The sequence below is a fragment of the Galendromus occidentalis genome, unplaced genomic scaffold, assembly GCF_000255335.2.
Source record: "Galendromus occidentalis unplaced genomic scaffold, Mocc_1.1 scf7180000077525, whole genome shotgun sequence".
Taxonomy (NCBI): Eukaryota; Metazoa; Arthropoda; class Arachnida; order Mesostigmata; family Phytoseiidae; genus Galendromus; species Galendromus occidentalis.
Window position 1 is genome coordinate 91,806 of NW_003805513.1, and position 27,831 is coordinate 119,636.

The 27,831-nt window shown below is 50.9% G+C and overlaps 5 protein-coding genes across 5 annotated transcripts; 1 reads left to right on the top strand and 4 right to left on the bottom strand.

Moving 5' to 3' along the window:
• Positions 1-1,647: 1,647 nt before the first annotated feature.
• On the bottom strand, positions 1,648-3,094 carry LOC100908751 (retinol dehydrogenase 12-like). The gene is made up of 4 exons (XM_003747858.1): positions 2,941-3,094; positions 2,219-2,746; positions 1,992-2,101; positions 1,648-1,827 (listed from the first exon to the last, which is right to left on the bottom strand). The coding sequence occupies exons 1-4, from the start codon at positions 3,092-3,094 to the stop codon at positions 1,648-1,650; spliced, it is 972 nt and encodes a 323-aa protein (XP_003747906.1).
• Positions 3,095-6,760: 3,666 nt separating this feature from the next.
• Positions 6,761-15,162, bottom strand: LOC100906465 (uncharacterized). The gene is made up of 10 exons (XM_029112725.1): positions 15,032-15,162; positions 13,985-14,162; positions 13,319-13,843; positions 13,107-13,216; positions 12,820-13,002; positions 10,046-10,161; positions 7,942-8,114; positions 7,341-7,865; positions 7,093-7,202; positions 6,761-6,957 (listed from the first exon to the last, which is right to left on the bottom strand). Exons 2-10 carry the CDS (start codon positions 14,133-14,135, stop codon positions 6,781-6,783), a joined length of 2,070 nt encoding a protein of 689 aa, XP_028968558.1. The 5' UTR covers positions 14,136-14,162; positions 15,032-15,162; the 3' UTR covers positions 6,761-6,780.
• Positions 15,163-15,491: 329 nt separating this feature from the next.
• On the top strand, positions 15,492-17,878 carry LOC100906608 (copper homeostasis protein cutC homolog). The gene is made up of 6 exons (XM_029112722.1): positions 15,492-15,703; positions 15,814-15,961; positions 16,910-16,997; positions 17,161-17,267; positions 17,362-17,493; positions 17,619-17,878. Exons 1-6 carry the CDS (start codon positions 15,536-15,538, stop codon positions 17,624-17,626), a joined length of 651 nt encoding a protein of 216 aa, XP_028968555.1. The 5' UTR covers positions 15,492-15,535; the 3' UTR covers positions 17,627-17,878.
• A 3,653-nt stretch (positions 17,879-21,531) lies between these two features.
• LOC100908893 (long-chain fatty acid transport protein 4) lies at positions 21,532-24,026 on the bottom strand. The gene is made up of 2 exons (XM_003747859.2): positions 22,184-24,026; positions 21,532-22,062 (listed from the first exon to the last, which is right to left on the bottom strand). The coding sequence occupies exons 1-2, from the start codon at positions 23,795-23,797 to the stop codon at positions 21,835-21,837; spliced, it is 1,842 nt and encodes a 613-aa protein (XP_003747907.1). The 5' UTR covers positions 23,798-24,026; the 3' UTR covers positions 21,532-21,834.
• A 2,515-nt stretch (positions 24,027-26,541) lies between these two features.
• Positions 26,542-27,653, bottom strand: LOC100909037 (LIM domain only protein 3-like). The gene is made up of 5 exons (XM_003747860.2): positions 27,647-27,653; positions 27,268-27,415; positions 27,033-27,161; positions 26,825-26,950; positions 26,542-26,704 (listed from the first exon to the last, which is right to left on the bottom strand). The coding sequence occupies exons 1-5, from the start codon at positions 27,651-27,653 to the stop codon at positions 26,542-26,544; spliced, it is 573 nt and encodes a 190-aa protein (XP_003747908.2).
• Between the last annotated feature and the right edge of the window lie 178 nt (positions 27,654-27,831).

Sequence of the window (27,831 nt, forward strand, 5' to 3'; positions counted from 1 at the left end):
GGGAGCACGAGTCTGCAAATGCGAAGCCACTCGCGAAGCTTACACGCTGGTTGTCAGTGGCCGGTTTGGTGGGAATCCCTCGACCTTCTGGAGCGGAATTTTCGCCTTTTTCCTGGGACACCCCGGATAGGGCGGAACTATCACACACTACTCGGTCAGCGTTTTTTGCCGCAAGGGAATGCTCCCGGAATCAAGACGGGAAATGCTAAATGCGAGTATCTCCTAATGATCTCCTAAAACTCCGAGTATTCCCTAAATCCGAATATTCTGGCGATGAATGTTACAATTGTGGAAGAAAATGATGTACTGGCAATCCGCTTCGACAGAATCGGGCTGTCAGACTTACATAGCGCATCGTCGAGCCCCGCGGGGTAAGAGTCTCATGCTGGGTTAAACGGGTAGCAAAACAAGATCGACAGCTTCCGAGATAGGCGTGCTGAGTGCTGGGTTCGAGGCTCTCACCTCCTACCTGAGTCGATTCCCTTCATTCGAAAGGACGACGCGATTTGGGATTTTGTACAGTCTGCGCTCGATCTTTATACGGGATTGATCGGACAATGCACATATGCAGAACTCGGTTTCCAACAGTGCAAGGAGTCGTCTCCATCCCATGAACCATACGAGAAGACAAATCTTGCCTCCCAATAAACGAGCTGCTCTTGTCGCTGTGGCGGATGCTTCGAAAATTCAGTCACTTCCGGTACAATGAAAAATTACGGTAGTCGAGGCCGGGCCGGTCCGCGGCCTTAGTTTCGTGACAGACAGGAAACTTGCGTAGAACACGGAAATATTCTGATCTTTTTTAAAGATCCCTTCTGACGGAGCGATGCTGATGAAAGAAATACTCGATTTGATTAGCAAGATTCCGGTGAGCTTTGACTCGGCAGAAATGTACGTGAGATGGGAGATAAGAAAACGCTGGGAATATCGCACACTCTGAGCGTTCTCGATCGAATACTAAGAAATTGGTTTGCCTCACATCAGCGATCGTCTTGAATATCGAGAAGGATATCAATAACATGACTCATGAATGATAATGAGTCAGTCAGACATGACTTATGAGCCTTGACTTCATAAGGTGCAAGAAGAGCCTCCAAGGCGACACAGATGTGTGTTCCTTTCGGCTTTTCTGGACACGATAAAGCAGGATCGCGAATTTCGTGGCGGTTGCAAAAACCATTCCCTCTATCCCACCGAACATTCCCCTCCTTGAATTCGATCGTATCTCTGCAACAACCTATCTTTGTCCTATATGGAGCTCGATGGCTGAGCGATCGCCTTTCCGCAGTGATTTGTGGGATTCCTCTTCTCCTGATCTCTTCCGAGGTTTAAAATATTGATTCAAGCTTCGGGGTGTTCTTTCGGAGGATCTCTGATTCCTTTTTGCTCTCGATTGCGAACAAGAAGGAAAAGTTTCCTCCCAGAGCTCACCCAGAGATCCTACCGCGCCCGGAACCTCGAGATCTGATCCGAGGGACGGAGAGCGGGAGGTATGAGTATGAGGCTCGCTAATTGAAACCATCAGATACGAGTACCGAATGGAGTCGTAGATTATGGTTCATGAATAACAATAATCTTCTCAATTAGGAACGGGATCAGGCGACGCTGAGTCTCATCGTGGTGTAGTAACAGAGATAGAGCTCATAGCTAGCTCCTCTTTATTTTGAGCTCTCTTCTCGTTATATCGACTGCCCTGGCGTTGTCATGTGGATCGTTCCCCCTCGATGTGGCCTTCCGCCGACATTCCGCCCAGTAGTGTCCGTTGTCTTCTGGCGCGATCGACTCCACACTCAGGTGTATCAACGTCTGAGCTCCAGACTTTGGACTCTAAAAAGGAGAAAAAAGTCAGAAAAAAGCAAGCCCACGCAATCTGAAGTCCTGAGTTTCTCGGATAAGAGACATAGGTACCTCGATCCATGGTATGGCTCCTAGGCTCGCCTGTCTACCGAGCGTCTACGAAAATGGTTCGATGACGATACGGTTCCACTTACCCGTCCACAAGTCACTAGCCAGAGGCTGGACCAGAAATTGTACCAACTGAAGCATTTGAAAGTCAAGGGTGTGAGAACCACACCGGGGTGGACGACATTGACGGTCACACCTGATTCAGAAAGATTGGATAATGTCGTCGATATGGAATTTACATATTTTGTGTTCTTCTTTGTATGTCTGCTCATTCTCGCATTGCTCTACAATCATTCAATAATCAAATCCTCACCAGAACCCTTCAACTCCTCATGAAGTGCTCTAGTCCATTTAAGGAGCAGCTGTTTAGTTTCGCAATATCGGAGGCGCGGAGCTTTGCCCGGAGACCTAAAATCCCTTGCCAACGTATCTGTGTCCGTTCGGACGAACATATAGGCTAAGGAACCGACGTTTATCACCCGAGATGGGGCGGATTTCTTCAATATGGGCACGAGTAACTCCGTGAGCAAGAAAGGAGCGAGATAATTCGTTTGGTATGTTTGCTCGAAACCATCGCTTGTGAGAATGAATTTCGAGTCCCCGGTGGTCCCGGCATTATTGATTAAGACGTCGATCTTTTCTTCCTCCTTGAGAATCTCTCTTGCGAAGGCGCGAACCGATTCAAAATCGCAGTTATCGATTTTTTTCATGACGATTTGACCGCCGGGAACCTCGTCGAGGATTTCTGTGGCCGCTTCGGCGGCCTTCACTAAATCCCGGCAGCCCATGATCACTCGAGCTCCTCGACGTACGAGGTCTTTGGCGGTCTGCTTGCCGATACCTGCGGATGGGGAAACAGTCGTCATCCCGTTTGAGTCCTTTCAGGCAGAGGGGGGTGGGCTCGCATCCCTGGTGCAAGTCTCGCTTGAGCCCGCCCAAGCGCTCGAGCTCATCCCGACGAAATCTCGTCTGGTTTTCGAGGATATCTCGATCGGATTACTCGATATAGGACTGATTCAATTATGGTATGCCCACCGGAATTCGATCCAGTTATAATCACGACTTTCCCATCCATGCGCTTCTTTGATGTGCATTGGGCCGTCGTACACAGAAGGTACACTTTCAGGACCAGGAATGCCGCTAGGGCCAGCTTCAGCAAGAGGGAGAGAATGCCGACTATATCAAACATCTTTCTCTACCTGAAGAGTGAGAATTTTCTTAGCGCAATGTTGAATTCTATGCTTGTGTGTCATATCAAATAGTAGGCTGACTCCTATCTTCATCGACGAGTCCATCTACCCGGTTCCGATCCTCTCCGGATTCTTGCTTTCCCGTTCTCCCGCGGATCTACGATCTCACGAATTCGATCTCGCTGCTCCGGAGATTCGTGCATCGCACGATGGATCAGGAATTACTCCCTCGCTCATCGGGAGGAGGGAACCTTGGGCATTTGGAACAGGCTCGACAAACAGCGAGTGCGATATTATCATACCGTACCACTTCACTGGAAGTGTACATATACATGCTTCGCCGCGAGATCGGTATCGAGAGACGCGGCTCGAGACTGATTACCGGAGTTTTTGCCCCGAGAACCCGAAAGTCGGGGAACTGCTCTCATGAATGGTGGTAACAGGAGCAGGAATCTAATCGAACTCACGGCTATAGACTCTGAAAGATTGGGCGATTCTTTAGTCCCAGTCGATCCACGAGCGTTCGCGATATGACCCTACTTATTGAGCGAGACGCAGCATTCGTTTGCTGGGGCTATGCGAGTTCAATGTAAGCAATTGAACTCAGCCTCGAGTCTACTCCTCAGGTTAAATTAGACGACACCCCGCCGTTCAGGGAAGCTTCTTTAGGATTTACCTCACTTTGCAAGAACGGTGGTCACTGCTCGCGAGAACGGGTTTTTTTCCGCCCGGCTTGAGTTCACTCTTTGCCGAACAACTCTCAAATGACAGACGCCGATTTGCTGATTTCCACCAAGCTGCTGCTGGCGGGTATTTCCGTAGCCACCTGGAAGAATGACGCCTGCATATAAATGGAACGCTACTCTCGTCGTGTCTTCGGCTTCTGCTCGAATGAGCGACTCTGTAGGAATCCTCTCCGCTTTTGACAAATGCGACCGAAACCTGTCGCGTTTTCCGTATGGAACGCTCCTACTCAATGTGAAATGTCAAGTAGGGCAACGAATGGATAATCACCCTTCCAACGACGGCTCCTCTGTCGGATTCACTGGGGCTGGAGGTGTTTTCTGGTGGCGGGATTCTGGGGCCGACGGCAGGCTCTCTAGCTGGGGAGAAGGGATACGATCGATCGCCATGGCAGAGGGGAAAACCCAGCTATGTGATGCGGCTGCCAGGCTCACCATCCCGAGATCTCGCGGCAGCGAAAATCAGGAGTTGATTTTCCGGCGACATACATGCATTAACCAGCTGGATCGGTGCGCTTCTGGCGCACGCATCGCCACCGAGAATTTGGTTTTGAGCATCCTCTGGAACCGGATGACAGGCCATTTGCTATTCAAATATCCGGACGAAATGAGCAATGTCCTTCCGAAAAGCTGGCGGAAGGCGATTCATCTCCGCGGAAAGCAGTCTCCTCCGCCTAGCATCGAATCAGAACGGCGCACCTGGGTTTCCGCGTGACGTGGAAAAGAAGAAAGGAAAGGCGGGTACTTTATCGGGGGCGCTTAGCGGAGGGAAGGTGGTTTTGGGGTGAATAGGATATCACCGTTTGCTCGAATGGGAGACTACCTCGCTGCGCCATGTCACGGATTTCTAACAATAGATACAGTAACACAGACAGACAGAATGGCACACAGCCTCTCTGTGTTGTGCGTGGGGGAGGAATCATAGACATCGGCGATCTCGCTGCAGATCTTCCTATCAAAGAGCACGGAGTCAGCGACATAAGCGGATGTTCGCGCTCCGCGATTCCCTTGCGCAACATGGGAATGACCGTTGAAGCACGGGAAGCGACCGCGTCACAGCGCGACGGCGCGGCGAGCAGATTCTCTCCGGAGGCTACATCCTGGTTTCGGGATGACGTTCGAGCTTGTGATAGGCTTTTGAGCGATGCGGGAAGTGTATGAATTGAGTGTGGATATGATTTCTTCCGTCTGCCGGAAAACTGACTGAGGAATGACTTCGAGCGACAGAGCAGGAGGAAATGCTTCCTAGAACGAACCACAATTGAGCAACGGCGAGCGGCGGCAGCATTCTGGTGTGACGAGGGCATTCATATGACTCCATAATTCGCACTTCAGTTGGCGAAATCGCGATATATGATATGGATAGTCCAATCCTCGACTTCTAGGGAGAGACTCTATCTGGGTCCCGGATGTGATCGGATGAATGAAACATGCATCGAGTCAGCTGCTACGTGGGAGAATACGCTGCAGCCAATAAGACCAGATGAAACACTGGACTGCGACTTCTTCTGAGCAGAAGCGAGACGCAGCCGATCCGGAGGAAAGAATCATCCATGTTCGAGCTCAGAGGAATATATGCAAGTTTCGGCTTGACTCTCTGACACGACAAAGCAATCGGTTCTCCCACGCTCATAATCGGATAACCGATCGTTGCCCGCACAACCGCTGTGCTAATCCGAACAATTAAGCAGCGAGAGCATGGAAGACCCGGAAAGTCGCAGAAGGCAAGCTCATTTGAAGCTAACTTCCTGACGGACGACGTCATCACGATCAGATTGAGGAAAGAGCGCCGGTGCTGTTGAAGCTGGAGAAGCTCCTCGCTATACGGCAAGCCAGCCTCTCAGCATAAAAACTGCGGGTTTGGACGTCGTTGGAGTCTCGGATTGGAACAAGATGCAGAACAGCACAGCACGAGTTCCTTTTGGGCTGCCTCGTTCTGCTGCTCCGGTCAGCCAGGTGAAATACCTAGCATCTTGGCATCAACGATGATGGCGGTGGAGGCATAGCGTCCGGCGAGTCCCACAACGGCGGACAACAAGGCAAGGACTAATAACACACATGCGGCTCATCCGGAGCGCCACCAGATCGAGCGAGAACGATGAGCTGCTGTCGGAAGCCTTCAAGTCAATCGGAAACCACAGAGCTCAGAATAGGTGGAACCCTGCGACCTACTCTTTGCCCTCTAACGACGACGAGATCAACTAATTGTCGCTTGTGACCTTGTGACGCTGTCGTAGCAATCGTAGCTCTCTGAGATACTATGCGGCATGCGGAATAACTTCCAGTTTCGGCATCTGACCTATGACGTATTCGACGATGGTGATCGCTGGCGCAAAAAGGCTGGCTCCGCGGCGGATGAAGATTTGGAGGAAACCGAATCGAGCTCTGGCTAACTCTCCCAATCTTCCGGCATGAATTTTGAGGACGATTTGCACCAAAATTTTCTTTAAAATCTCAGTTCAATAATTCCTCAAGGCACCCGACGAGCCGAAATTCATCTCAGCGCTGATAGCTTAGTCTCGCTCGACGCTTCAATGGGAGACCTCCTTCGGATACATTCGGTGATTATCGATCGGATCAACCCAACCAGATCGAATACGAACCAATGTTCCGCTAGATTGGTAGCAGTGTTAGACGGTGTTGAAGCTCGAGTTTGAAGCGAAGTTGGAGCGGTGTTCTCCGAAATGTGAGGGCGCCGGACATGGGGATCGCTTGAATGGTATATACACCCTCATCGGGCATAAGAATCTTTGAGCACCACGAAAAAAGAAGAAGCCTCGAATCTCCACAAAGCCCGGAAATACAATCGCGATGCAATACACGGAATATATCGCGGCCGCCTGGTGCCAATGCATTTTCAAGGACTCATCGGAAAATGACTCAGCCGGCTATCCTAAGAGAGAGTGAAAAAACCGAGAGGAATCGATAGATTTATAGTCTGTCTAATCCTGGAGTTTCAAACATTCTCTGGTCGCCTCCAAGAGTTTGCGGTTTTGGCTACGGTCGTGAGCTCTCATGATATCAGTCGGGCAGCAATCTGCCCAAAACTTGCCGCTCACTTTATCTCCAAATTCGTCCAGACACAGATGCAGCAGTGTTTGTGCGCCTTCTTCGACGGACTGAAACGGAGGTTTTTATGAAATCTTAGAACAGCGTAGTACGTCACGCTCAATTCCTCTCATCGATGTAGAGGAGATCTGTCGACTGAATTTCAGGAAACTCTTGGTACAGTTGGCATGACGAGGGACACGTACCCTTCCGTTGATGAAGATATTCAACGCAAACAAGAGGTTCGATAAATTGAAGCTCCGCTGCGCGATTCCAGTTCGTACTACGCCCGGATGGATGCAGTTGATTGTCACACCTGAACGGCACTCAGTTGTTTTATGCTCTCGAAACTTGTGCATGGAAAAAATGCTTATGCTCGCGGCCGGAATCAGGCTGAAATCGGTTCCCACCGTTCCCGGCCAATATCGAAAATCGGCTCACGCTACCGACTCACCGGTTTTCCTGAGTTCCTGGGCCATAGCTCTGGTCCACATTAGCATGGCGAGCTTGGTGTTCCCATAACGAAATAGGCCGGGCACTCTACTGTTGTTAACAGCTTCGACGAATCGTTCGGTGCGTACTTGACCGTAAACATAGGCTATGGAACCAACATTGAGAATTCTGGCGGGCGCAGATTTCTTCAACAGAGGCAGAAGAAGCTCGGTGAGATAGAAGGGTCCCAAATAATTCGCTTGCCACACTTCTTCGAAGCCATCTTCGGTGAGAGTGAAGTTTCCTCCGGTCATGCCCGCATTATTCAGCAGAATGTCAAGCCTGTCCTCCGATCTGAGTATGTCTTCGGCAAAGTCTCGGATCGATGCCAGCGAGCAGAGGTCGAGCTTCTTCACAACGATATGACACTTGGGAATTTTCTTCCGGATTTTGTGGGCGACCTCCTCGGCTTTCTCCATGTTACGACATGCCATGATGATCTTCCCTCCCTTATTGGCGAGGGTTTCCGTGGTGACTCTACCGATACCTTGAACCGAAGGGATTTTTGTCAAAGCCGCAGCTCTTTTTCCCTCTTATCTCATGCAATAATGAGGGATGAGTACCAGAATTACTGCCAGTTATGATGATCGTTTTCCCGTCCAGACGATTGGTCGATGTACAGCGGCCGATCGAGTATTTCGCATAAAGCTTCAGCAGGGAAATGATCAAGATAGCGATTCCCACTCCATTGCCAATGACACTGGGGAATGCGTCGAACATGTTTTCAATGCGGTGTCTTACGAGGATTCAAGCCCGAGAGATCCGTATCCCCTGTAAAATAGCTCCGATTGTGGTTGTCGAGCTGATCAAGAATTTTCCGGCACTGGATTTCTGAAGCAGGAGTCGGTCTGGAGGAAGATTCTGCCTCAATCGTCTAAGCATACATTATTCGCCATCGAACTCGATTCAGCGTGGAATCGATCGCGCGGACGTCCTGCCAGAGCCGAGCATTCTCCCCTGCAGCGGCGCTCCAAACAAAGTCGGCGGCAGTCTCAAACCGACGAATAATAAGAGTTTCAGGAAATTTCCGAGCGTTGATCCGCTCCGCTCGAATTTTTTATTTCGGCTCGGTCATCCGCTAGATTCAACTAGCCTCTGACGCGAACGAAGAAAATATCAGGCATTCGCTCTCGACGATTCGACCGCGATTCGATGACCGAAAATGCTCTTTTCAAGAGTCGTTGCGGGAAAAACTCTGAGGATATCAGCGCGAGCTTAGAATCCGGCTGTGGTCAGACGAGCGACCGAGTTATCTACCAAACTCATTCGCTCCTTCCAGACCGCAATCACTGTCTGGATCCGCCGAGTTTCCCGGTCGTCCCGAAGGGTCGGCAAGTCGACTACGGAGACAGAGGAGCGAGCCTAACTCAGCTGCGTGAACGTAGGACTCGTCACAAGCGTAAGGAGCGCCGATAGACTTTCACTGCTCTTGGGGATCGCCCTGTCCCATTCCCAACACACGGAGCTCGAGAAAAAGGTGCTCCCCAGGTTGAGAGCGGATATCCCAGCCAACGAACTTGGAACCTTTGAAAGACCGAACTCTGAACTTCATGGTAGCGATGCATTCGAAGAAGAGAACAGAACAGGCTCCTACATACCTATGGAGAACTATGAAGCGGCACTTATTTCAAATGCGGATAGGCTCCCGGAGACAAGTACAAGCACACAGCGCTCCAGAACACTTAAACAAATGAAATCCGGCTCTTCCTCCACCGGTGCTATTTTTCACAGTCGGTGTCGGCTCAGGAAAGTGCGTTATCCTCGAACGACGGATCCCAGGGTTTCATTAGAGCGGATTCTCTCCCGTATATAAATCTCCTCTATTCCGCCAGTTCGATGCAGCCTCTTGTGAGCTCAACTTCACGGAAACTGAATCGGAGGCTGTCCGAAGGAAGAGGACAGCCAGCAGAGGGGGCTGTCGATGGATAATTCGGTGGTTTATCCGGTGCATCCTGTTACTCCCGGACTCGGGTTCCGCATGAGACGTTGTCCCCAAACGGAAAGTTTTCACCTCTAAGAACTCCCGCCGTACGCTGCCCAACTCGAGTGCTTTATCAGCGGAAAAAGACCGGACGTTTTTTTCTGTTTTCCTCATTCCGCTCGTCGCTTGCCGAGGGCTCGGAGCGTGATACACACTTAACAGCGCACGAGAAGAGCCCGAAGCTTCAACACTGAAGGGCCGGTCGCCATTGTAGATACACCTCCCAGATACATGCAAAGCTCCGCGTAGGCGGCGATCGAGCTCGGACATGAACGGTACTCCGCTTGCCGACAGTATGCCATGGAGCTCATCGGCGAGGCTAAGAGTTCCCCGAGCGCGAATTTAAAAAATATATATATCATCCTACAGTTCGAGCTATCGAGGTATCTCATGAATTTGGTCGAGCTTTCACCCTGACCTCAGGCTCATGATACCTGATCCGAAAAGTCATAGGCTGCTCCTGGAACGTATCCTCGATGCCATGGCATCGAGGTTGGCTGTCATCCATACGAATCAGGCTTCGTGAGCTCGTCTTGGACTCAGTATCCGATACGCGCAACAATGTTCACAACGTCATCAAGCACACTTCCCAGGAGGCTTCGACTCCGAGCGTCAAGGTAACGGCGACTCACCCGTAGGAATCGACTCGGTCTTACTAGAAGGCGAGAAAATGAGTCTTACCTTGCCTGACGGACATTCCCAATATTCTCGGGAAATGAAACTTGTTGACGTGTTGACTATTCTCATCGTCAGACATTCCACCATCGAAAATTTTTCCTCCCCTCTCCGACAGGCCTGTCACCTGAAGAGAGCGAGAGCATTGATGCGACAGTGTGACAACACGGTGAGAGCGCGACGGATTTCAGACACAAAAGTCAAGTAGTAATGTGATGCGACGTTTACTCCAGGTAGGAAGCCGCTGAGAATCAGTATGCTTTTCGATGACATGAGACTAATTCCTTGAAGGGGCTCCCGGAAAAGAGTGCCACGATACCTTCGGGCTCACGGAGTTCGATCTAAACGGTCGATATCATACGGGAGAGTATATTCGATAGCTCGCAAGGAAAGCGACCATCCGTAAGGCGCCTGAATATCTAGCCATACTGAGAGGACGGAGGAACGCAATTTAATTGAATATTTGTGGCTCTGCTATGCGTGGGGATTAGTCTACTCCCATCCCCGTTTACTATACCGTGACATTCGTTTGGGATTCGACTACGGTCGAAGGCTTCTGGGGCTCGTGGGAAAACAGGAGCAGAGAGCGCTCTCCTGGATCCTCATCGCCTACGCATACATCATTCAACTTCCCCACATTCCTCATCATTATTCGACGCAGATGGGTTCGATGACAGTCAGACATTGGGAATTGATTCCATAGGCGATTATTTGGTTTTATTCATCATCGTTAAATGCTCCCTGATCAGAAGTTATCCATGACCAGCGCGCCAACCGCGCTCCGCTGCGGTCGGTTTCACTGCGTTGACACGTGATGTAAGAATATCATTGAAGGGAAGCGATAAGTGTGCGACACCGATGGCAGCCTTATCATTATCTGAGTGCCTCTCTTATTTGAAATACTTTCTTGTTTCCTCTCACGGCTGGAAAACGAGCTCAGCGGACGCCTCAATGATACCCTCTCCGCTGGGCCAAAATCACCGCCACCTCTGATCGTTCAGATCGCCCAGATGCAAAACCGAGCTCCGAGCGGGTCCGAGATATCTTCCCCAGATTCGTCCGCTGATTTATTGATCACAGTACATATATCACCCAGTCCCATTTCGAGATTCTCGGAGGTGAAACTATGCCTTCGATTGTCGAGGATGTACTTAAGCATGAGGAAACTCCTCGTCTACCGATGTGAGAGGAGCGAATTCGAAGGCTGATAAGTGATAACTACTAGGACTGAAATCATCGAGGATGCTATCGGAAGAGTCTCCTCTCTGAACAAGAGCGATGGACTGTATTCGTTCATAGTCAGGATTTCGACTAAGGACAGATTTACACTTAATTCGGAGTCTTTCACCGGCCAGACCAGGGCTCAGAGAATTCCTCCGGAGACTTCGGGACTCTCGACGAGGGGGGCTTCTCCTTTCTCCAATCTTCCGATTCCATGTGGTGGATTTCTTAAATTCGTCTTGATCAAAACGAGTTGCTGACTCGCGGAGTCTTCCCTCAAAAGCTGCCGAAACCCCCCCCCCTTCAAGCGTCGCGAACATCCACATACTTCCATGCGCCGGCTACCGTCTTTCTCTTAGGAAATCGGGGTGTCGACGACTCCGACGCGGACGTCTTCGTGGGCTATCTCTCCCTTCTGTGACATGTGGAGGTCACCTCGCACGTAGAGAACTCTGACGTGTTCCACATCGAGGTACTTCCACATGGATGAGCCTGTCTTCCTCCTTGTAAAACTCCTACATGAAATGAGCTGTATGAACCCTCCTGGTGCCTCGCACACGATGGGGGTGGAGTTTGAGAATGTGCTCCGCGGTATCCGGTGGAAAGCACTCAAACATGCGATGCTGTCGAGAACTGATTCTCCCTGAGCCTGTTGTGATTCTCTGGGTCTCCTGACCTTTTCTCCGCCCATTGCTTGAGGAGACTTGCAGGTGCGCCGGCAAGGGGTCGCTGGCCCACCTGCAAGTGACCCACGACTCGACCCACCACCGTCGACAGCGCCGTCGAATGTTCACGTGGCTCCACGGTTCTTCTGGAGGTCGCAGACCATAGCCTCTGCAGTAACCCTTACTGCTCGAACTCACCTGCTTCCTTATGGAATGGAGGATCGAGACCAATCTCGAGTAAGTTTTCGAGGCCTCCCACGAAGCATCGCGATCACAGTGATTGGTCGATTTTCAGAGTTTCCCCCCCCCTTCCGAGATTCTTTGGTCTCAATGCTTGATTACGCACCCCGAGAAGGCGTGTCATCATTTTTGGTCGTCTGGCCCCCTCCAAAACTCGAATTGCCCCCCCCCCCCCCGAAAAAAAACTCCTGTGCGCGCCCGGACGAAAGGGGACCAATTTCATCAAGAAGTAGAACGAAGAACCCCAAGGTACAACAATCAGTTTCAGAAAAAGTAAGCCGGTTAGTCTAACCGCGATCACACCCCAATATTCATCAATCCTGCGTACTCTGACGCATCCTCTGGCAATACGGAGTCGCTCATTAACGTTCGAAGCCTATCCAGAGCGCAAATCGGGGATGCATAAATCACGAACGTACAGGCGGGCGTACGGACAGACATTCAGTTCCATATGTTTAAATAACTAATTGAATAGGCTCTCATCGAACGTTCATCAATCGCTATTCGGATAATTTTTCATTTACAGCGAAGTTGCTGAGCTCAGAGGAGTTTTTGGATTCCTGGCCCATCGTCTCTTCCACTCGGACGGAGCGAAGTTTACAGATCTAGCCATCACACCTAGTCACTGAATACGGGGCCTGGATGCCCGTTCAGGAGGCTGAGGTCCTTGGTCGCAACTCCAAACATTTCCTCGTCACGTCTAATAAAGCTCCATTCTTCGTCTTGTCGGAGGCTTTGAACACCCTCGAAGTTTTGCATTCTTCCCAGTATTGTCCGCTGAGCTCCGCTCCGATTGGGTCCAGACAGAGATGTAGAAGAGTCTGCGCACCTTCCATAGCAGTCTGCGAAATTATTACTCTTACGATACATCTCGTCTATATATCCCAGACTGGGGGCTCTGGTTTTCGGTTTTGGAGAAAACCCGAGGTAAACGTGAAGCACATACCCTTCCGAAGAGAAAGATATTCATCCTGAAGAAAAGATTCGTGGCGTTGTAGCTGTGACTTGCGATCGGTGACGCGACAACGCCCGGATGAACACAATTGACGGCGATGCCTAGAGAGCGTAAGAGGAATTGTTAGGATAACGGGGGATAACCACTCCCATTCCGGAGACGAGGGACACAGAATCAGAATATCCCGCGATCATCGCACCCACCCGAGCCGTCGAGCTCTTCGGCCAAGGCCTTCGTCCACATCAACATCGCGAGTTTACTATCCGCGTAACGATACAGTGCCATGAATCTGCCGGTCTTGATATCGTCCGAGAATGTTGCGGGATTGACGCCACCGAGCAGATAGGCGGAGGAACCCGTGTTCACGATTCTGGCCGGCGCAGATTTTCTCAAGAGAGGCATGAGTAGCTCGGTGAGGTAGAAGGGGCCCAAATAATTCGCCTGGTAGACCTCCTCGAAATTATCTTCAGTCAACCGGAAATCTCCCCCACTTATGCCGGCGTTGTTGACCAGTATGTCACACCTATCTTCTTGAGTCAGGATTTCTTCAGCGAAAGATCTCACTGACTTCAGGCTACAGAGATCGAGCTGCTTGACAGAAACGTCACATTCGGCACTCGACTCGCGGATACGATCCGCTACCTCGTTGGCTTTCTGCATGTTGCGGCAGGCTAATATCACCTTCGCACCTCGTTCGGCCAGGACTTCAGCGGTCTGTGCTCCGATTCCTAGCGAAGTAGGAAGGACTCCAATGAGTGAATTCCGTGCATTCCCACAGATGTTCCTGCCTAAGTTTCGGGCATATATTCCGCTTCACACTCAGGCGGATCCTTGTTCGAGGAGAATGATGATTTCTCTCAAGGAAATACCTGAATTGCCGCCAGTGATGATGACAACCTTCCCGTCTAGCCGGTGCTCGCATTTGCAGCGTCCCATGGTGCATCGGCGGTAGAGTTTCACTCCGATAGCAACGACTACCGGAACTGCGATGATGCATGCTAAGCCGAGCCAATCAACCATTTTCGAACGAATGTCTCCCGGGGTCCCCTGCGGCAGAACGAGAATGATTCAAGTGAGATTCACGACAGAACGAGACGGATGAAAAACGAGGGTAATGTTGGAGCCAGATTGCGGCACGTGATGATGCACTTTGAATCCTTATATTCCCCCTCCTCGGGAGACAGAAGAGTTTCGCACGTAAAAACTGTCCGTTGGCTCCGCCGACGCTATCTGCACCGCGAGCAGAGATGTCACTCGTCTGGAGTCTACACAGCAAGTCCATGACTGGATTCAGCGATGAGTATTCTCCTTATCGGTGCTCGGAATATACGGCCGGCTACGCCTGATAGTAAGGAGTCGGTTGGGTCGAGGCTGTCCTGTTGATGCGAATGTCTTGTAGTCCCGATCAAGTTCCGGAGAATGATCGCATAGAATCGGGCATTGTGCTCCGGGGAACTGAATCGGCGTGGCCTTCCGATACTGAGCTGGTCAGCAGAAGATACGTCGCATATTCCTTCTCTAAGCGACCCCGGTATCATGACGTGAAGACTCTTTGGACTCGTAGAGAGCTGCTGAGACTGCCACAGCTCTTACGCTATGTCCTACGAACAACGGCCCGAAAATGCGAATCTTTCTAGGATGCGCGAAAATGTAAGGAGGGACGGGGACCGGAGAGCATCTCTGACACAAAAGTCCTGAACCGCGCGGGGGGAGAGGGGGGCACGTTGTCAATTATGTATGAAACGCTCGAGTCGATGTCGCTGACACTGTCTCGCTCCCCTATTTTCATTTGCGGGCCCTTGTGGGAACTGAAATCTTTTTCCAACAGACGATTTTCATTCACCACTCCTTCTACGACTCGGACGATAGAGAAACTCACGAGAGTTTCTGGCTCCCGGCCTTGGTTTACGACTTACGACGCTTTTGCGTGCTTCGCACAACTCCCTCAACGCGGGAGCACTCTTTCATTCCAGCCTGACCGTCAGGGATTAAAGTATCACTTCTCCGAAGAGTTGCTGTGTCTTAATCGCGCTCAGAACTGTCGAAGCAATCGATCAACCGGAGGATGATTCTGACTGCTAAGCGCGAGAGCCGGCGGCGATCGACAACTTCCAAGCCGGCTCTATCCGAACGTCCGTTCAGAGCTAGACCCGGGAGCGGTGCAGCTCCTGTGACGACGTGAGCTGCAGATGACCGATACCCCAATGTCTGGGATATCATGCAGCTTTTCGCCCTAATCTTAAGATTTCTCACACGTCCCAGGACGAATGTGTCCAATCAGCCGAATCTTCGGTGAGCCCAAGGCGCCATCTAGCGGTACACTTTAAAGAGAGCTCGCCGGCACGATAAATGAGGATGATCTCCAGAAACACTTGGAACTATCCTCCGTTGGACGTTCGGAATCCAGGCCAGGCTGTCTTATGCTCGAAGGGGTGACGGTCGATATAGATTTCGATATGGTTGTCCTAGAAGTTTGCATTGAAAGCGTCGAGTCGGCGAAAAGAGCATTGAGCTGCGGCGCGGATCGATTAGAGTTGTGCACAGCGCTTTCACAAGGCGGTCTAACGCCGACCGTCGGTCTCTTGAGGGCAAGTTGCTTTTGGTGCTCATTCAGGACGAGAGTCGCTCTTGACGAATAATTGAGCCGGCGTGCGATAGTAGAACATCCGATATCCCCTCATAAGAACTGGAATTCCAGTCCGTGAAGAATCATGCTGGAAGCGTTCCGGTCATGTGCCTGATCCGATGTCGATCGGGCAACTTCAATTACACCGAAGAGGACCTGCAGGTGATGCTCTATGACATAGGATGCCTCAAAGATAATGGAGCAGACGGGTTCGTTATCGGTGGGTTTTTCGGAAACGACGAATGCCTACAAACCTCTATATGACGACAGATGCCCCGCATAAGAGAATCGGGAGTCCGGACTGGACCTGAAGCGATTCGATGCCTCCGGGCGATCGATGCGCAGGGGCGAGAAACTTCGCTCTGATCGCCAGATAGGCTTCTGGAAAACACTTTCTCATCTTATGTATAAATATATGTACAGCAGAACCGTGGTATAAACTTGAGCTCTGAGGGACCAGCCGAAACGGTCCGTTATATTGTGAGGGTTTTGGGGAGCGGCTGCCGGAGATCAAGGGTCCGTTGTACCCAAGAATGGGTTCTGGGGCGGAATGGATCGCGAAAATCATCGGTGAGAGCGCTGCAGCTTCCCTCAGCACGCGTGTGAGGGCGAGAAACTTCGCAAGACGCCCGATACGCTATCGCTCCCGAATTTCCGACGCGCAAGGACAGGTCCGTCATTAATCATACCCGATTTGTTTAGAATGGGAGGAGAGGGGACCGGAGTCTGGGGATTACTCTGTTGTATTCGAGAGTCCGTCATGGGGTCCGTTATGGCCGACTCTCTTTACATTGAAGATCCCTTAGGCTTTTCCGTGGTAGTGCGCCATATCCGGGTCCGTTATAACGAAGTTCTGCTGAACGTTTTTATATGCTCGACGCGTAGACACGTCCCCTTCGAGGTCGAGTTCAGAACATGAGTCCTTTTGCTAAACTCCTCATCTTGATGTTCATCTCGAATGACCTTTGCTCTGGAATTCTTAGCGATCGAGGCGAAATATTCCAGCTGCGGGCTCGGCTTCCAGTGGACCACCGAATAGCTTCGGTCTAGATCCAGACTCCCGCTTCCCCTCGGCAACGCTATGGGAAGGAAACAGCTACTAGGATAGATGGGGGTTCCTTCAACGACAGCCGAAGAGTGAATGCCTACTGAAATAATTTCAATTTAGGAGTGTTGAACGAATCCGGAGAGATCCACGTGGAGAGCTGCAGTCGTCTCCGAGCAGCCTGCGGCTCGCTGCCAGTGACTTTCCACAGGTGAATTGAGTTTTGCGATCGCTCCGTATTCTTGAATGAGCTATTCTGGCGGCGATTTCGCAAGAGGATCTCGCTTCAAATCATGACTTTCCATCACTCAAGACTTCAGAACCGAAGTCGTGAGGGTAACGAAATTCTCTGCGACCGAACAAATACATTCCAGGGCCTTCGATTTTTCTGTAGAATCGATACCTGTCGCCCTTCGGAAAGTGAAACAAATCGGCTGCAGCCGTATCCTGACTTCCGGAAGGGACGTGAATGTCACTGCCGGTAAGTCTCTTTCTGAAATTTCCTCGAGTAGAGAGCGCCGCCGATTCCATTCTGGTCAAGAACGGAGCTACCGCCGAACTGCAAACCGCTGCAGCCGTTTCCGTCAACCGCAGGCGAAGAAAATTTGAAGGAGCTCGTTCGAGCATCAGCAGCTCTCGGTATCACCATCATGCCTGGTGGAGGCATCACTTTGGAAAACATCGATCGTATTGCGAAGAATACCAAGGTGAGCAACCCTGATCTATCACGAGATCGCTCAAGAGCGTCGGCGTCAATGACCGTCGGTCGGCAGCCATGAAGATCATTCAGACGACGCGTGGTCTTGCGAGTTTCTAACCAATTGGATTGTAGGCAGATGAGCTTCATATGAGCGCTTGTCTCAAGGAAGTGCAGCAGATGCCAGGGATGGGGCTGCCGATGACAACGAATGTGTCTGTGCTCCGGGAGGCGTTGCGGAAGCTTCGCGATTCCGGGGCTGAACGAAGCGATGTTCCTGAGTGAAATATGACCGAGGACATCAGAGCCTCGATCCCCTCGATCGGCGAACGCAGTGATCGGGGAACGCGTTTACGTATGTGTATATTCTCCCGACTCCGATAAATGTCTTTCGGTATTGATCTTCTCTCTATCCGGGGTCAGGAAGAGCAGAACCTAAAATTGTCAGCGGTCGGATCAATCGAGCTGCCTCCGCAGTTTGTGGGGACGCAAGTTGAGAGAGCTGAGGCTTGAGCGCTGGGAACCTTCTCAAAGCGTTCCTACGTCCTGGATTGGCGTTGCGCCAGCTCGATTGGCTAAGTCGCTGTGCCGCACGGTGACTCACTGATCGCGGAACTTCTATCTGTTAGCGAACCTGGCTGAGGGACCGTGCGCCGGTGAGATGCTTCGGGAGATCCCAATTTTTGAATGCACTCGACAAGAAAAAAAATTCCGCCAAGCTCCAAGATGTAGCTTCTCGTGAAATCTGCGCCGCGATTTATCGAGGGAGGGAGATGAGATTTTCCGATCAGCCGAGGTAGTATGAAATAGGTCAATGAGTTAATGGGCTTAGATATCGTAAGGGTATTTGGGAATCGTTGAACCCTAATCGGTGCATCCGAATGACCGGAATCCCGCCTCTTCGACGTGACAGCACATAATTTGCTGTGACTCGTCAGGGGTATGGAGGAAGGAGATCCATCGACCCAATCGTGAATGCAGGGACGCGGCGATTGTGCGTCTCGCATCGCCGCCGATGGGTTTCTCCGATGCCGAGTACTGATGAGCAAGATCAGACGGAATCGAGAAAATCATCAGTCTTCTAGAAGGACGGTGAGTCCATGGTACGGAACTTCGTTCCTTGGAGCTCGGCACGACGCATCAATGAGACCCTCGCTCTGGACCTCCAGTACCCCACTATTGATTTCTCCAAGCTCCGCGTTTTCACCGGCCTTCCTCGCCATCTCGCCATATCTCACTCAAGTGATTGATTCGTCGGTCCAAACACGAACTCTCTGAGGGTCGATTGAGCTTCGTGCACACGAGCGGCCCGGGAAGTATTGCTGAAGCTTCAATCGCATTGAGAGAGATCAGCGCCTCGCTTCTCGAGAGCGTGATACCGGTGTAGTACATCTGTCCTTGCTTCTAGACCTGAGTTCGTAGACACTTGCGAGATGCTGGTCTGAGAGATCTCGCGAGGTTGAACGGCTCGCACCTTTTCGCGCGAGAATGGATCCTTGACCCTTTCACGGAGATGTTCGCTGGAAGATTTTCTGAATGACGCTGCATTAGACCAAGGTTGCATGCTCCGAGAAAATCATACTGTTGCGGGATCTACAGAGTCTGATATTCTCGAGTAAAGACTCCCGCCTGCTTCCGATGGAGGATCACAATAGCTATCATCGATCATGAGATCAGGTAACTCAGCTGATAGGGGAATTCCGATCGGTTGTCGGAAGGTGAACTCCCACGGAGGAACTCAACGATGCGGTTGCGCTGAGAGGAGATTTCCGAGCGCGGCGAGGAGCTCGACGAAGGAGATCGCCGAGACCACGACGTGTGAGAGGGCAGACGCGCTCGAAGAGCTGCTTATCCTGAGGAAAAGCTCCCGGGAAGAGGGTGCTCTACCTGAGAAAATTCGGCGATCAGACGCAACAATCGGAATCCGGAGCGTTGCATGAGGATCTCGGAAGGTCTCCGCGAGAACACATGTTGAAGGTTCCATACTGATGATGGGCTCAGATACGAATTTGCTGGTGAAAATGACCGCTTGAATTTTATCGCTCTATAACGAACGAGCGACAATAGCGATAGAATGAAGGGGGCTTCTACTTGATGATAATGATCGCCGCTATCGATGACGCGACCAGGGTTCCAGGAATAGTTTAGCGAAAAACCTAGTGGTTATAATCAAATGGTCTCATGGGTATGTCATATGGTATGTGCTGTCGGCTGAGCAGGGAGAGATCTGATCGACGGGAAGATCATGGCGACCAGGGAAGCTCTCGTTATGCGGAGAGGCGATTGCAAACCGCTAACTCGGAATGAGATCTGTACTCAGGCGCGTCCATACGATTTTTTTTTGGGAGGAGGGCAGCCGATTTCTTGAGTCGCATCAAAAAGAACAATTTCTCGATTTTGTCCGGAGATGGTGATTCTCAAGATAAAGCACGAAACCCCGTACTTACAATCATGACCATAAGTGAGGGGAATGCAGGAACTTCAGATTTTAATCTATCACAAAGAGCACAACCATCGAACTATTCGAGTATTAATTTACTTCCCCGAAACTACTTCACAAAACAATTTCAAACTTTCTCGGATTAGCCGCCATGCAGTCCACAATCTCTTCAACAGTAAGCGGCATCTCTCGATGAATTTTCAAAGCCGTCAAGCCATTCAATCTCTCTCCTTTTATCGTACTCCGAAGATCTGTTTTCAGCAATTTGAGTGAGCTGAAAGTGCGTCCATCTGACGACAGGTCGACTGAAAATCGTTGGGGGGGGGGGGCATGGCCCCTGGGCCCCCCCATGGACGCTACTGTCTGTACTATGCAGACAAGGACATTGACGTCGGAGGAGAGCGCGATCTTCGTGTGAGAGGGAAGGATTTCAAGTCAGGAAATCCACGGAATTATTCATCTTCCGCTATCGATCGCGGCAGTACACTCAGCAGACAAAAATCTCAGGTCTCATGGAAAGATTCATATCAGAGTGAAATTCGCCTTCTGCCAGGTCCGCGGACGAAGAATTGCCTGAGGAATACAGCTGAAAAATTTAGCCAGTGAGCATTTCGAAGAAAACACGTTCATTCGCTAAGCATGCGGGCAAGGGAGAATTAGGTCGATGAGCTTTAAATGCCTTCAGAATTAGAGGGGCCAGGAGCGCCGACTGGCAGAGCGGGTCGCAGACTGACAGCAGAGAACTTCGACGGCATGACAAGGATCTTCTCCGCGGGTTGTTCCGAATTTTCCGGAGGGTTAGGATCGCATGATGCAGAAGATGAAGCGGTAGATTTGCAGAGAGGCGATGGAGCAGCGACTCTGCAATCAGCTCGAGCCCAGCATGCATCATCGTCTTCATTGACTATCCGCCATCTAAGTCTCTCAATGAGCCTGGCTTCTCTCTGATACCGTCGGAAATACCGAGGAATGTGCTCCTGGAGCTCTGATCCGACAGTAGGAGGGGAAGCGCCTGTATCAAATCTCGGGAACTTGGCGGCATGCTCGTACTTTCGGTGCGGAGCCACATTGTTCTACGCAGTCCAAGTCCCCTCTCCGAAGTGCGTGGACCCTTGGAGGTGCGCGAGAGACGAACCCACCGGAACTGAATCCACGAAAACTGATAATAGTTAACGGATTTATAGCGAGGGAACAGTGAACATTTGACATCATATCATTTTCCGGATAACTTAAGAATAAAATGGGGGAATCGAGGCACGGAACGTGGAACACAACAAAATGAGGCTCTAGATTCTATGTAGCGCTACGGAGCGCCGCAAGACGACTATTCGGACGATTCTCTCACAGCTCTCGCGAGTTCTTGAAACACATGTGACCTCGATGTGATTCCGAGCATTCCGTCGACACGTAATACTTCTGCCTCGGTCGCATATCTTGTGATTCGAACCTGCTTGCCCTATCAATGCACGAGAAGGTCTTGTTTATCCAATCGTATAGCTCTTGGGAAAAGAGCGGGAGCTATCACCAACGTGTTTTAGTCGCAAGTCTCAATCCTCTTCGGAGCGAGGATCCAGTGGCCCAAATGGGAGAAGATCACGAAGGTCCTCGATGTATATACATGCTTTATTGAATGAACAATGAAATACACCCAGTGACGATCTTCTGCTACAGATTCTCCTGTCAGCAGTTGCATAGCTAGAAAATACGTCCGTGAGCATTCGGCCTCCAGGTCGAATTCTCATGGATATATGTTCTAGGTACGCCACTGCCTGTCCGTATCATCCAAAAATTAAAATGGCACAATTGAGAGATGGAATGGCGAGTCGATTTGGAGTGCCTGTACTCGGCGGATATATCTCCCTGGTTTGGGAACGGTGCGTGAACCTTACTCGCGGGCTCCAGCGGCAAGATTCAGAGCCTCACTTGGCCGCTCTGAATCTTTTCGTAGAGTTCCGGAGTTAATCTGACATACTTCATCGACTTCATGTCGAGGAAGAAAATCGGATCCGAGACAGACTTGATATCGTAACCTTCTTTGACTAGTTTCGTCTTCTGCAGTTTGTACGTCCCGGTTGTTTCAATGTGTTTCGTCAGCCTTATGAAGAGGGGCAGCGCATAAGATGGCAATTCGTTTGAGATCTGTGAAAGAAATCAAGTATCAGTCGAAGCAATGTTTCCAGCCTTCCCGTGGACGTTGAATGGAGGGAGAGCCTCTATCGGTTCGGAGTTGGGATTTAATCCGAAACTGAGATCAGCCTACCTTCTTCAATAATTCTTGGAGGTCAACTCCTTGATCTTGGTCGATGATGGTGGCCATTCCAGCCTTACCCTCGCAGTTCGGTATCTCCACCCCTATCACAACGCAATCGAAGTGATTCGCGTACTTGCTCACAACACCTTCGACCTCGGCGGTCGAGACGTTCTCACCCTTCCAGCGATACGTGTCTCCAGTACGGTCTTTGAAAAACAAGTGGCCGTCGTCGTCATATAATAGAATATCCCCCGAAGCGAAGCATCGGTCGCCTTTCCGTACGACGTCGCGGTAAATCTTCTTCTCCGTGGATTCCGTGTCAGTATAGCCATCGAACTGGCCCTCGGGCTTGCGCGTGATTTCGGCAACGAATTCTCCCGGCTCATTCGGCCCCACGAGAATGCAGAGACCATCGGGGCCTCGCAAGGGTTCTCCGGTCTCCGGATGAACTTTGATGATAAAACGGTGATAGAACAGGTTCGCTACCCTCGTACTGAGCCTGCAAATCGTCGGGTAAATGCCGACGCTGCCCGGAGTCCCATCGAGGTTCATGCTGTTGCCGTTGCTCTCCGTCGCGCCGTAGATCTCTCGGATATACTTGACGCCGAATCGTTGCTGGAAAGGAATCCACATTTCTTTCCTCATGCCGTTGCCGACCATATTACGGATCTTATGCTGCCGATCTTCAGGTTTTCCTGGCTGTAGATACAAATATCGGCAAACTTCTCCGATGTACTGCGTAACGGTGCAATCGTGTTTTATGCAGTCTTTCCAAAAGTTGGTCGCGCTAAAACCGGGAACGATGACGGCTGTCAACCCGAAGAGCACGGTCTGAGACATCTGCATGACTCCACCCGCAAAATGATACAGCGGCAGGTAGCAATAAGAGACGTCGTCATCTCTCCAGTCGGCCAGGAATCGAGAAGCTCCCGACGTCAAGAAGAAACGAGATTGCCGTAAGCGAGCCGCTTTCGGGAGTCCAGTCGTTCCAGACGTGTAAACGTAGAGGAGACAATCACTTAGTTTTCCATGGAATTCAGGATGCTCGGATGAGCAGCCCATTATGTCGGGAGAGACGTCGTATCCAACCATTTTGTCCCCGCGTTCTTGGTGCTGTGGGCTTCCGAAACGGTATAGTTTCGAATTTAAAGTACCCTCTAGGCTGCTGGAGATCTCTGCGATCTGGGATGCCATTTCAGGACTGAAGATCACAGCTTTGCTATTCACCATTTTGGCGCAGTGCAGTAGAGGGTCGCCGCGGAGATTCGTGTTTATCAGTGCTGAGGCGACACCTATTTTCGAGAGGCCGAGCCAGATGAGGACTGACTCGGGACGATTCTCCATCATGAGCGCGACATCGTCCCCGGCTTTGAGACCGCGGCTGCTGAAGTAATTCGCGATTTTGTTCGTGAATTGTTCCGCTTCTGAGAACGACCATTTCCGATCGCCATAGATGAACATTGTCTTTTGCGGGACCTTGCTCGCTTTCTCCCGGAACCACATCGGAACGGTTTTTTGACGAAAGTTGACATAGCGGATGAAAGTGACATATTTGCCGAATTTCCAGAACGCAGCGATATCCCGAGCTGACGTGCGAGCCACGAGATGGAGCGTTTTCCACATCTCGTTCTAGGGCGCCCCGTTCAGCAACACTCTCTTCACTTCACGGCTTGCTCTTGTCACGTGATATCCAACGGAAACTCGAAGATTTTTCCGGCGATCCAGAGAGCTAGAGAGGCTCACTGAATTCTGGGGAGAAAAAAACATACTTGGAGTACTCCATTATTTTCGGCCATACGGGCTGATAAACGCAGAGCCGCGCAACGTGGCCGCTCGTGAACGGCCCGACACCGTTCCTGGTCAAGAGTCAGGAGCTAATAGACTATTGCTCGGGCCGCTAGATGGCGCTCACAAGCCCCATCCCTAGCACTCCCCATCGGCGAGACGGCGGCGAGCGGGCAGCTTTTCACGCCTTCCACCTCCGACGGCCGTTTAAAGGAATGGTCATCTTTCCACTGTTCTAGAAAGCGTCTCGGCCTCCCCGAGTGTCATTTCCCGCGGGGGATGAATTATTGAGTTTACTCAGGACGGTATCGAGATCATCACGCGGATTGGCAAAGCGGTGCGAGCTCCGTACTCACTTGTCTCACCGATCCTCAGACGCTCCCGCTCCAGTCGAAACCACCGACGATAAGTGCTCATCGAGCGCACTTGCTAGCGAGCGAAAGCGACTTCGAGGGTCACCTGGCAAGCAGATCCGATTCCCTCCAGTGGAATGTTTTGAAGTTTCGGATGTCACTGTTACATAGGTTCTAGGAGCGGGGAGTCGCGACTCATCGACGCGCTACTTCCCGTACCGCAGTATCCATTCCAGATTGAATTAGGAATCAAGTGATTCTCGTCCTTCAAACTGATCTGTAGCCGCTGACCAAAAGCCACTAGCTCTCGAAAGAGCCTTGCTCTGAACGGAATCGGGATTCTCAAGAGAGGGACGATGCCTGAGCTCGGAGAGAGAGAATATCACGGTGTGAAATTAAATCTCGGGCTGGTCAATCGAGCTTTGCCGGAGTCCGACAACCATGAAAGCTATGATTCCTCTTGCTACGTCCATCGCTGTAGATCTCGGAATAGACCTCCCGGGGAATGCCTTCCGTGCTTAAGAGCATGGACTGCGCTAGCATTATGGCTCAATAAAATTATTATGGGATATAGGATTACGTTGTTCCGAGCCATTTGCGGAAGCGGTTCTGCGGAGAGTCTCTGAGAACGGCAGGATGCGACGAGGCGTCGATCAGAGTCACTCTGATCCGGTGTGATCTTCCCCGCGAAAGCGCCCCCATCAGTCGCCCGTCTCATGTCCTCGCTCTGGGCCGTTCTTCGGGAGTCCTCTATCGAATGGATCTGTGAGCTCCGCGCGGGGACGAGTAAGCTGAAGCCTGAGATTTGTTTTGACCGGTCTTCAAGTCTCAATTCTTGTGGACCGCAGCCATGAGCAGAGAAAATAGAGAGGAAATTTCCATCCTTCGTCGGTACGGAAGAAATCATCTGAGATTCTACTATTCTGTTCGACTACCATCCAGAGTCCAGCGATTTCTCTCAAACTCCCATCCTGGTCCAGCCCGGGGACCATACAAGCGAAATAGCCCAAAAAAATGTGTAGACGGTTTTCAGTCTTAGAACGCCCGCAAAACGTGCCATTCTCGCCCTGGAATACTTGCCGGCGATCGAACCTTCTAGCCACAAAAACTAACCTTGAGAAAATCGAAACGTTCCAGGTTCTCGAATATATCGCGCGTGTCCCGAATGAGGATCCTCTCGATCACCGTCTCGTGAAAGCAAGCTCGTTCGATGTTGCTCGAGTGCTTCAGTTGTTTTGGCTGACTGACATCATTATCAACGACATCTGCATCAAAGGCGACAGGGATCAAGGAAGCGGCTTCGCGAAGGCCGGGGGCATCGCTTTCTCGATGTTTTGAAGCGTGAACTCCGATGAGACGACTCACGAAGTGCCTCAAGCAGTGGAACAGACTTTGCGAAGTCGCTTGACCGCTCTCACGAATCTCTAGGGAAGAGGCTCAGCTGTGGAATGTCCACGTCCCTTGGGAGGAGGATGAGGGGAGGAACCAATTAAAATAAACAAACAAACAATCAAACTGCAACTCCTGTGTGACGGCACGCGACAGGTCACGTCTCCTTTTGTGCGGATACGCACTGGAAGATTCCTGATTCTCTAATGTATTTTCAGTTTTTTTCCTTCCTGCAGAGCATCGGTTTCATCCCTCCGGCAGCCCACCGGGTGCGACGGAACCTACGTTTCGACGCCTGGCAAGGCTCGGGCGCACGAGGAGAAGCCGTCTTCTGAGAGGACAGAGTCAACGAATACTAATCGAAGGTCTTTGCTTATGCCGGAGTAAATGGCATTGCTATCAGCGCAGCAGAATAAGACGGCATAAAAGGAAGAGCGCGACAAGAAGCGCCGATTCAGGAGAGTTGTGTACACGTTGCGGTGTGGAGCACTTAGCGTTCTCTCATCACATTGTCTCATCCTTCTCACCCTTCATTAGCTGCCGCCTGATGTCCGCGAGGATCGCTTTGGACTGGAGGAAAATTGGGATTTCCTGTGCAACCGTGCTGTCGGCGCTATGGGCTAGCGATGCTGTCGATTTTCAGCTGGCTATTTCTGCCGCCTGAATGGTTTCGCTCAGAGATATCGGAGCTTGAAGCGAGTTCCCCAGGAATGACAAGTCGAGAGGCCAAGCTTTGAGTCATTTATGACAGGAAAGGTTCACGATGCGAGAGCCCTAGGACACCTTCCCGGACTAAATATCGGAAATGAATACATTGACACGGGCAATGAGCTTCGCTATTCAATACGAAGCCGCCGGGTTGCTCCTCGGATGCTTGTCCATTCCGCTCGGTTCGTAACTTGAGAAATAATAGGACAACCTCGATGACAGCAACATTCCCTCATAATCAGCTTCGCATAGAAGTCGGTTGCCAGAGATGACATACCGATCACCGGTATTGAGCCTTGAGAAGTAAGAACGGATTAGGAACATTCTATAAAGATGGTCATCGATCGCCCCCCTGACGAACGAACGCATCGAAAAGTGGACACAATCACCAGAATCGTCCGAAATCCCTACACACCCTTTCCGGCAGTGAAAACAGCAGAAACAACGAACGTGGTAAACGTGAGACGAACTCCTCATCACCAGCTCACTCGCCTGTATGGCCTCAAAACAGCCGGAGCACTGATTATCCACACCGAACTTCCTGTGGACAGGATTTCGAAAGCTTGTAAGCATCAATATCCGAAATCTAAGGCAGCATTTGAAGCTCAAGGGATGGAACTCACCTGAGATAATCCTCCCTGCAGAAGAAAGCGCCGTGTTTCTCGAATAAAGATGTCGTCAAACGACACCCGCAAACGGAGCACTTCAGACAGTCTTGATGCCAGAACTTGCCGACGACTTTCATTATGAATCTTGACGCATGGAATATTTCGAATTCGATTGAGGCATTCAAAAAATTTTAGAAACTAGACGTCAACAGACTCCACCATAGGAGTGGACCCCGCCATCTGGTTTTACCTTTCACTGATTTCTTTGCCGCAGGAACTGCACGGGAAGGGGCATCCGATAGCTCCGGTCGATTCAAATCGCGGACTGTCGAGCCCCGCGTCCCTAGCACAGCTTTCCAATGGTTTTCCTTGCTCAGAGTACCCGGACGAGGCTGAACCTGTTGAAAGGAATGCTTCCTTCTTCTCAAAATGGTTCGAGATCTAGGAATAATTTCGGAATCCGCGGGAGTCAGAGCATCGGAAGACCGTTTTCGGCATCCAGTATTCGGATGGGAGACTGTTATGAAAGTACATATTGAGGAAGACCCAAAATCTATCGACATCTGTTCCAGGAAAAGGGAATTTGGCTATTTCCCCCGAGGTGACAGGCAATTAAGGCAATTTCTCACCCGACATCCCCCAGTGATTGGAGACACGCGCGGTCGTCGGGAGGTACGTACTAATCGAGGAATTTCCGAAGCTCGAGTGTCGCATGGCCCCTTGGACGGACGCCGGTCGAGGTCCGGTTGATTCTAGCGACGGAAAACGCGCGGAACAATCACCGTGAGCTTTAATGAGCGAAGGCGTGACGGAA

Bases quoted from the DNA above. Each gene is read 5' to 3' on its own strand.
- LOC100908751 (XM_003747858.1), bottom strand. From the start codon at position 3,094: ATGTTTGATATAGTCGGCATTCTCTCCCTCTTGCTGAAGCTGGCCCTA. The intron at 2,747-2,940 runs GTGGGCATACCA...CCCCATCCGCAG, and splicing joins TATAACTGGATCGAATTCCG to GTATCGGCAAGCAGACCGCC. The intron at 1,828-1,991 runs GTAAGTGGAACC...TCTCCTTTTTAG, and splicing joins GGCTAGTGACTTGTGGACGG to AGTCCAAAGTCTGGAGCTCA.
- LOC100906465 (XM_029112725.1), bottom strand. From the start codon at position 14,135: ATGGTTGATTGGCTCGGCTTAGCATGCATCATCGCAGTTCCGGTAGTC. The intron at 13,844-13,984 runs GTATTTCCTTGA...CTACTTCGCTAG, and splicing joins CATCACTGGCGGCAATTCAG to GAATCGGAGCACAGACCGCT. The intron at 8,115-10,045 runs GCAAGGTAAGAC...AATCCTCGTAAG, and splicing joins ATATTGGGAATGTCCGTCAG to ACACCGCATTGAAAACATGT.
- LOC100906608 (XM_029112722.1), top strand. From the start codon at position 15,536: ATGCTCGAAGGGGTGACGGTCGATATAGATTTCGATATGGTTGTCCTA. The intron at 16,998-17,160 runs GTGAATTGAGTT...AATACATTCCAG, and splicing joins CTGCCAGTGACTTTCCACAG to GGCCTTCGATTTTTCTGTAG. The intron at 17,268-17,361 runs GTAAGTCTCTTT...AAACCGCTGCAG, and splicing joins GGACGTGAATGTCACTGCCG to CCGTTTCCGTCAACCGCAGG.
- LOC100908893 (XM_003747859.2), bottom strand. From the start codon at position 23,797: ATGTGGAAAACGCTCCATCTCGTGGCTCGCACGTCAGCTCGGGATATC. The intron at 22,063-22,183 runs GTAGGCTGATCT...TTTCTTTCACAG, and splicing joins TCCAAGAATTATTGAAGAAG to ATCTCAAACGAATTGCCATC.
- LOC100909037 (XM_003747860.2), bottom strand. The intron at 26,951-27,032 runs GTGAGTTCCATC...TCCTGTCCACAG, and splicing joins TGCAGGGAGGATTATCTCAG to GAAGTTCGGTGTGGATAATC. The intron at 26,705-26,824 runs GTGTGTAGGGAT...TTACTTCTCAAG, and splicing joins TGTTTTCACTGCCGGAAAGG to GCTCAATACCGGTGATCGGT.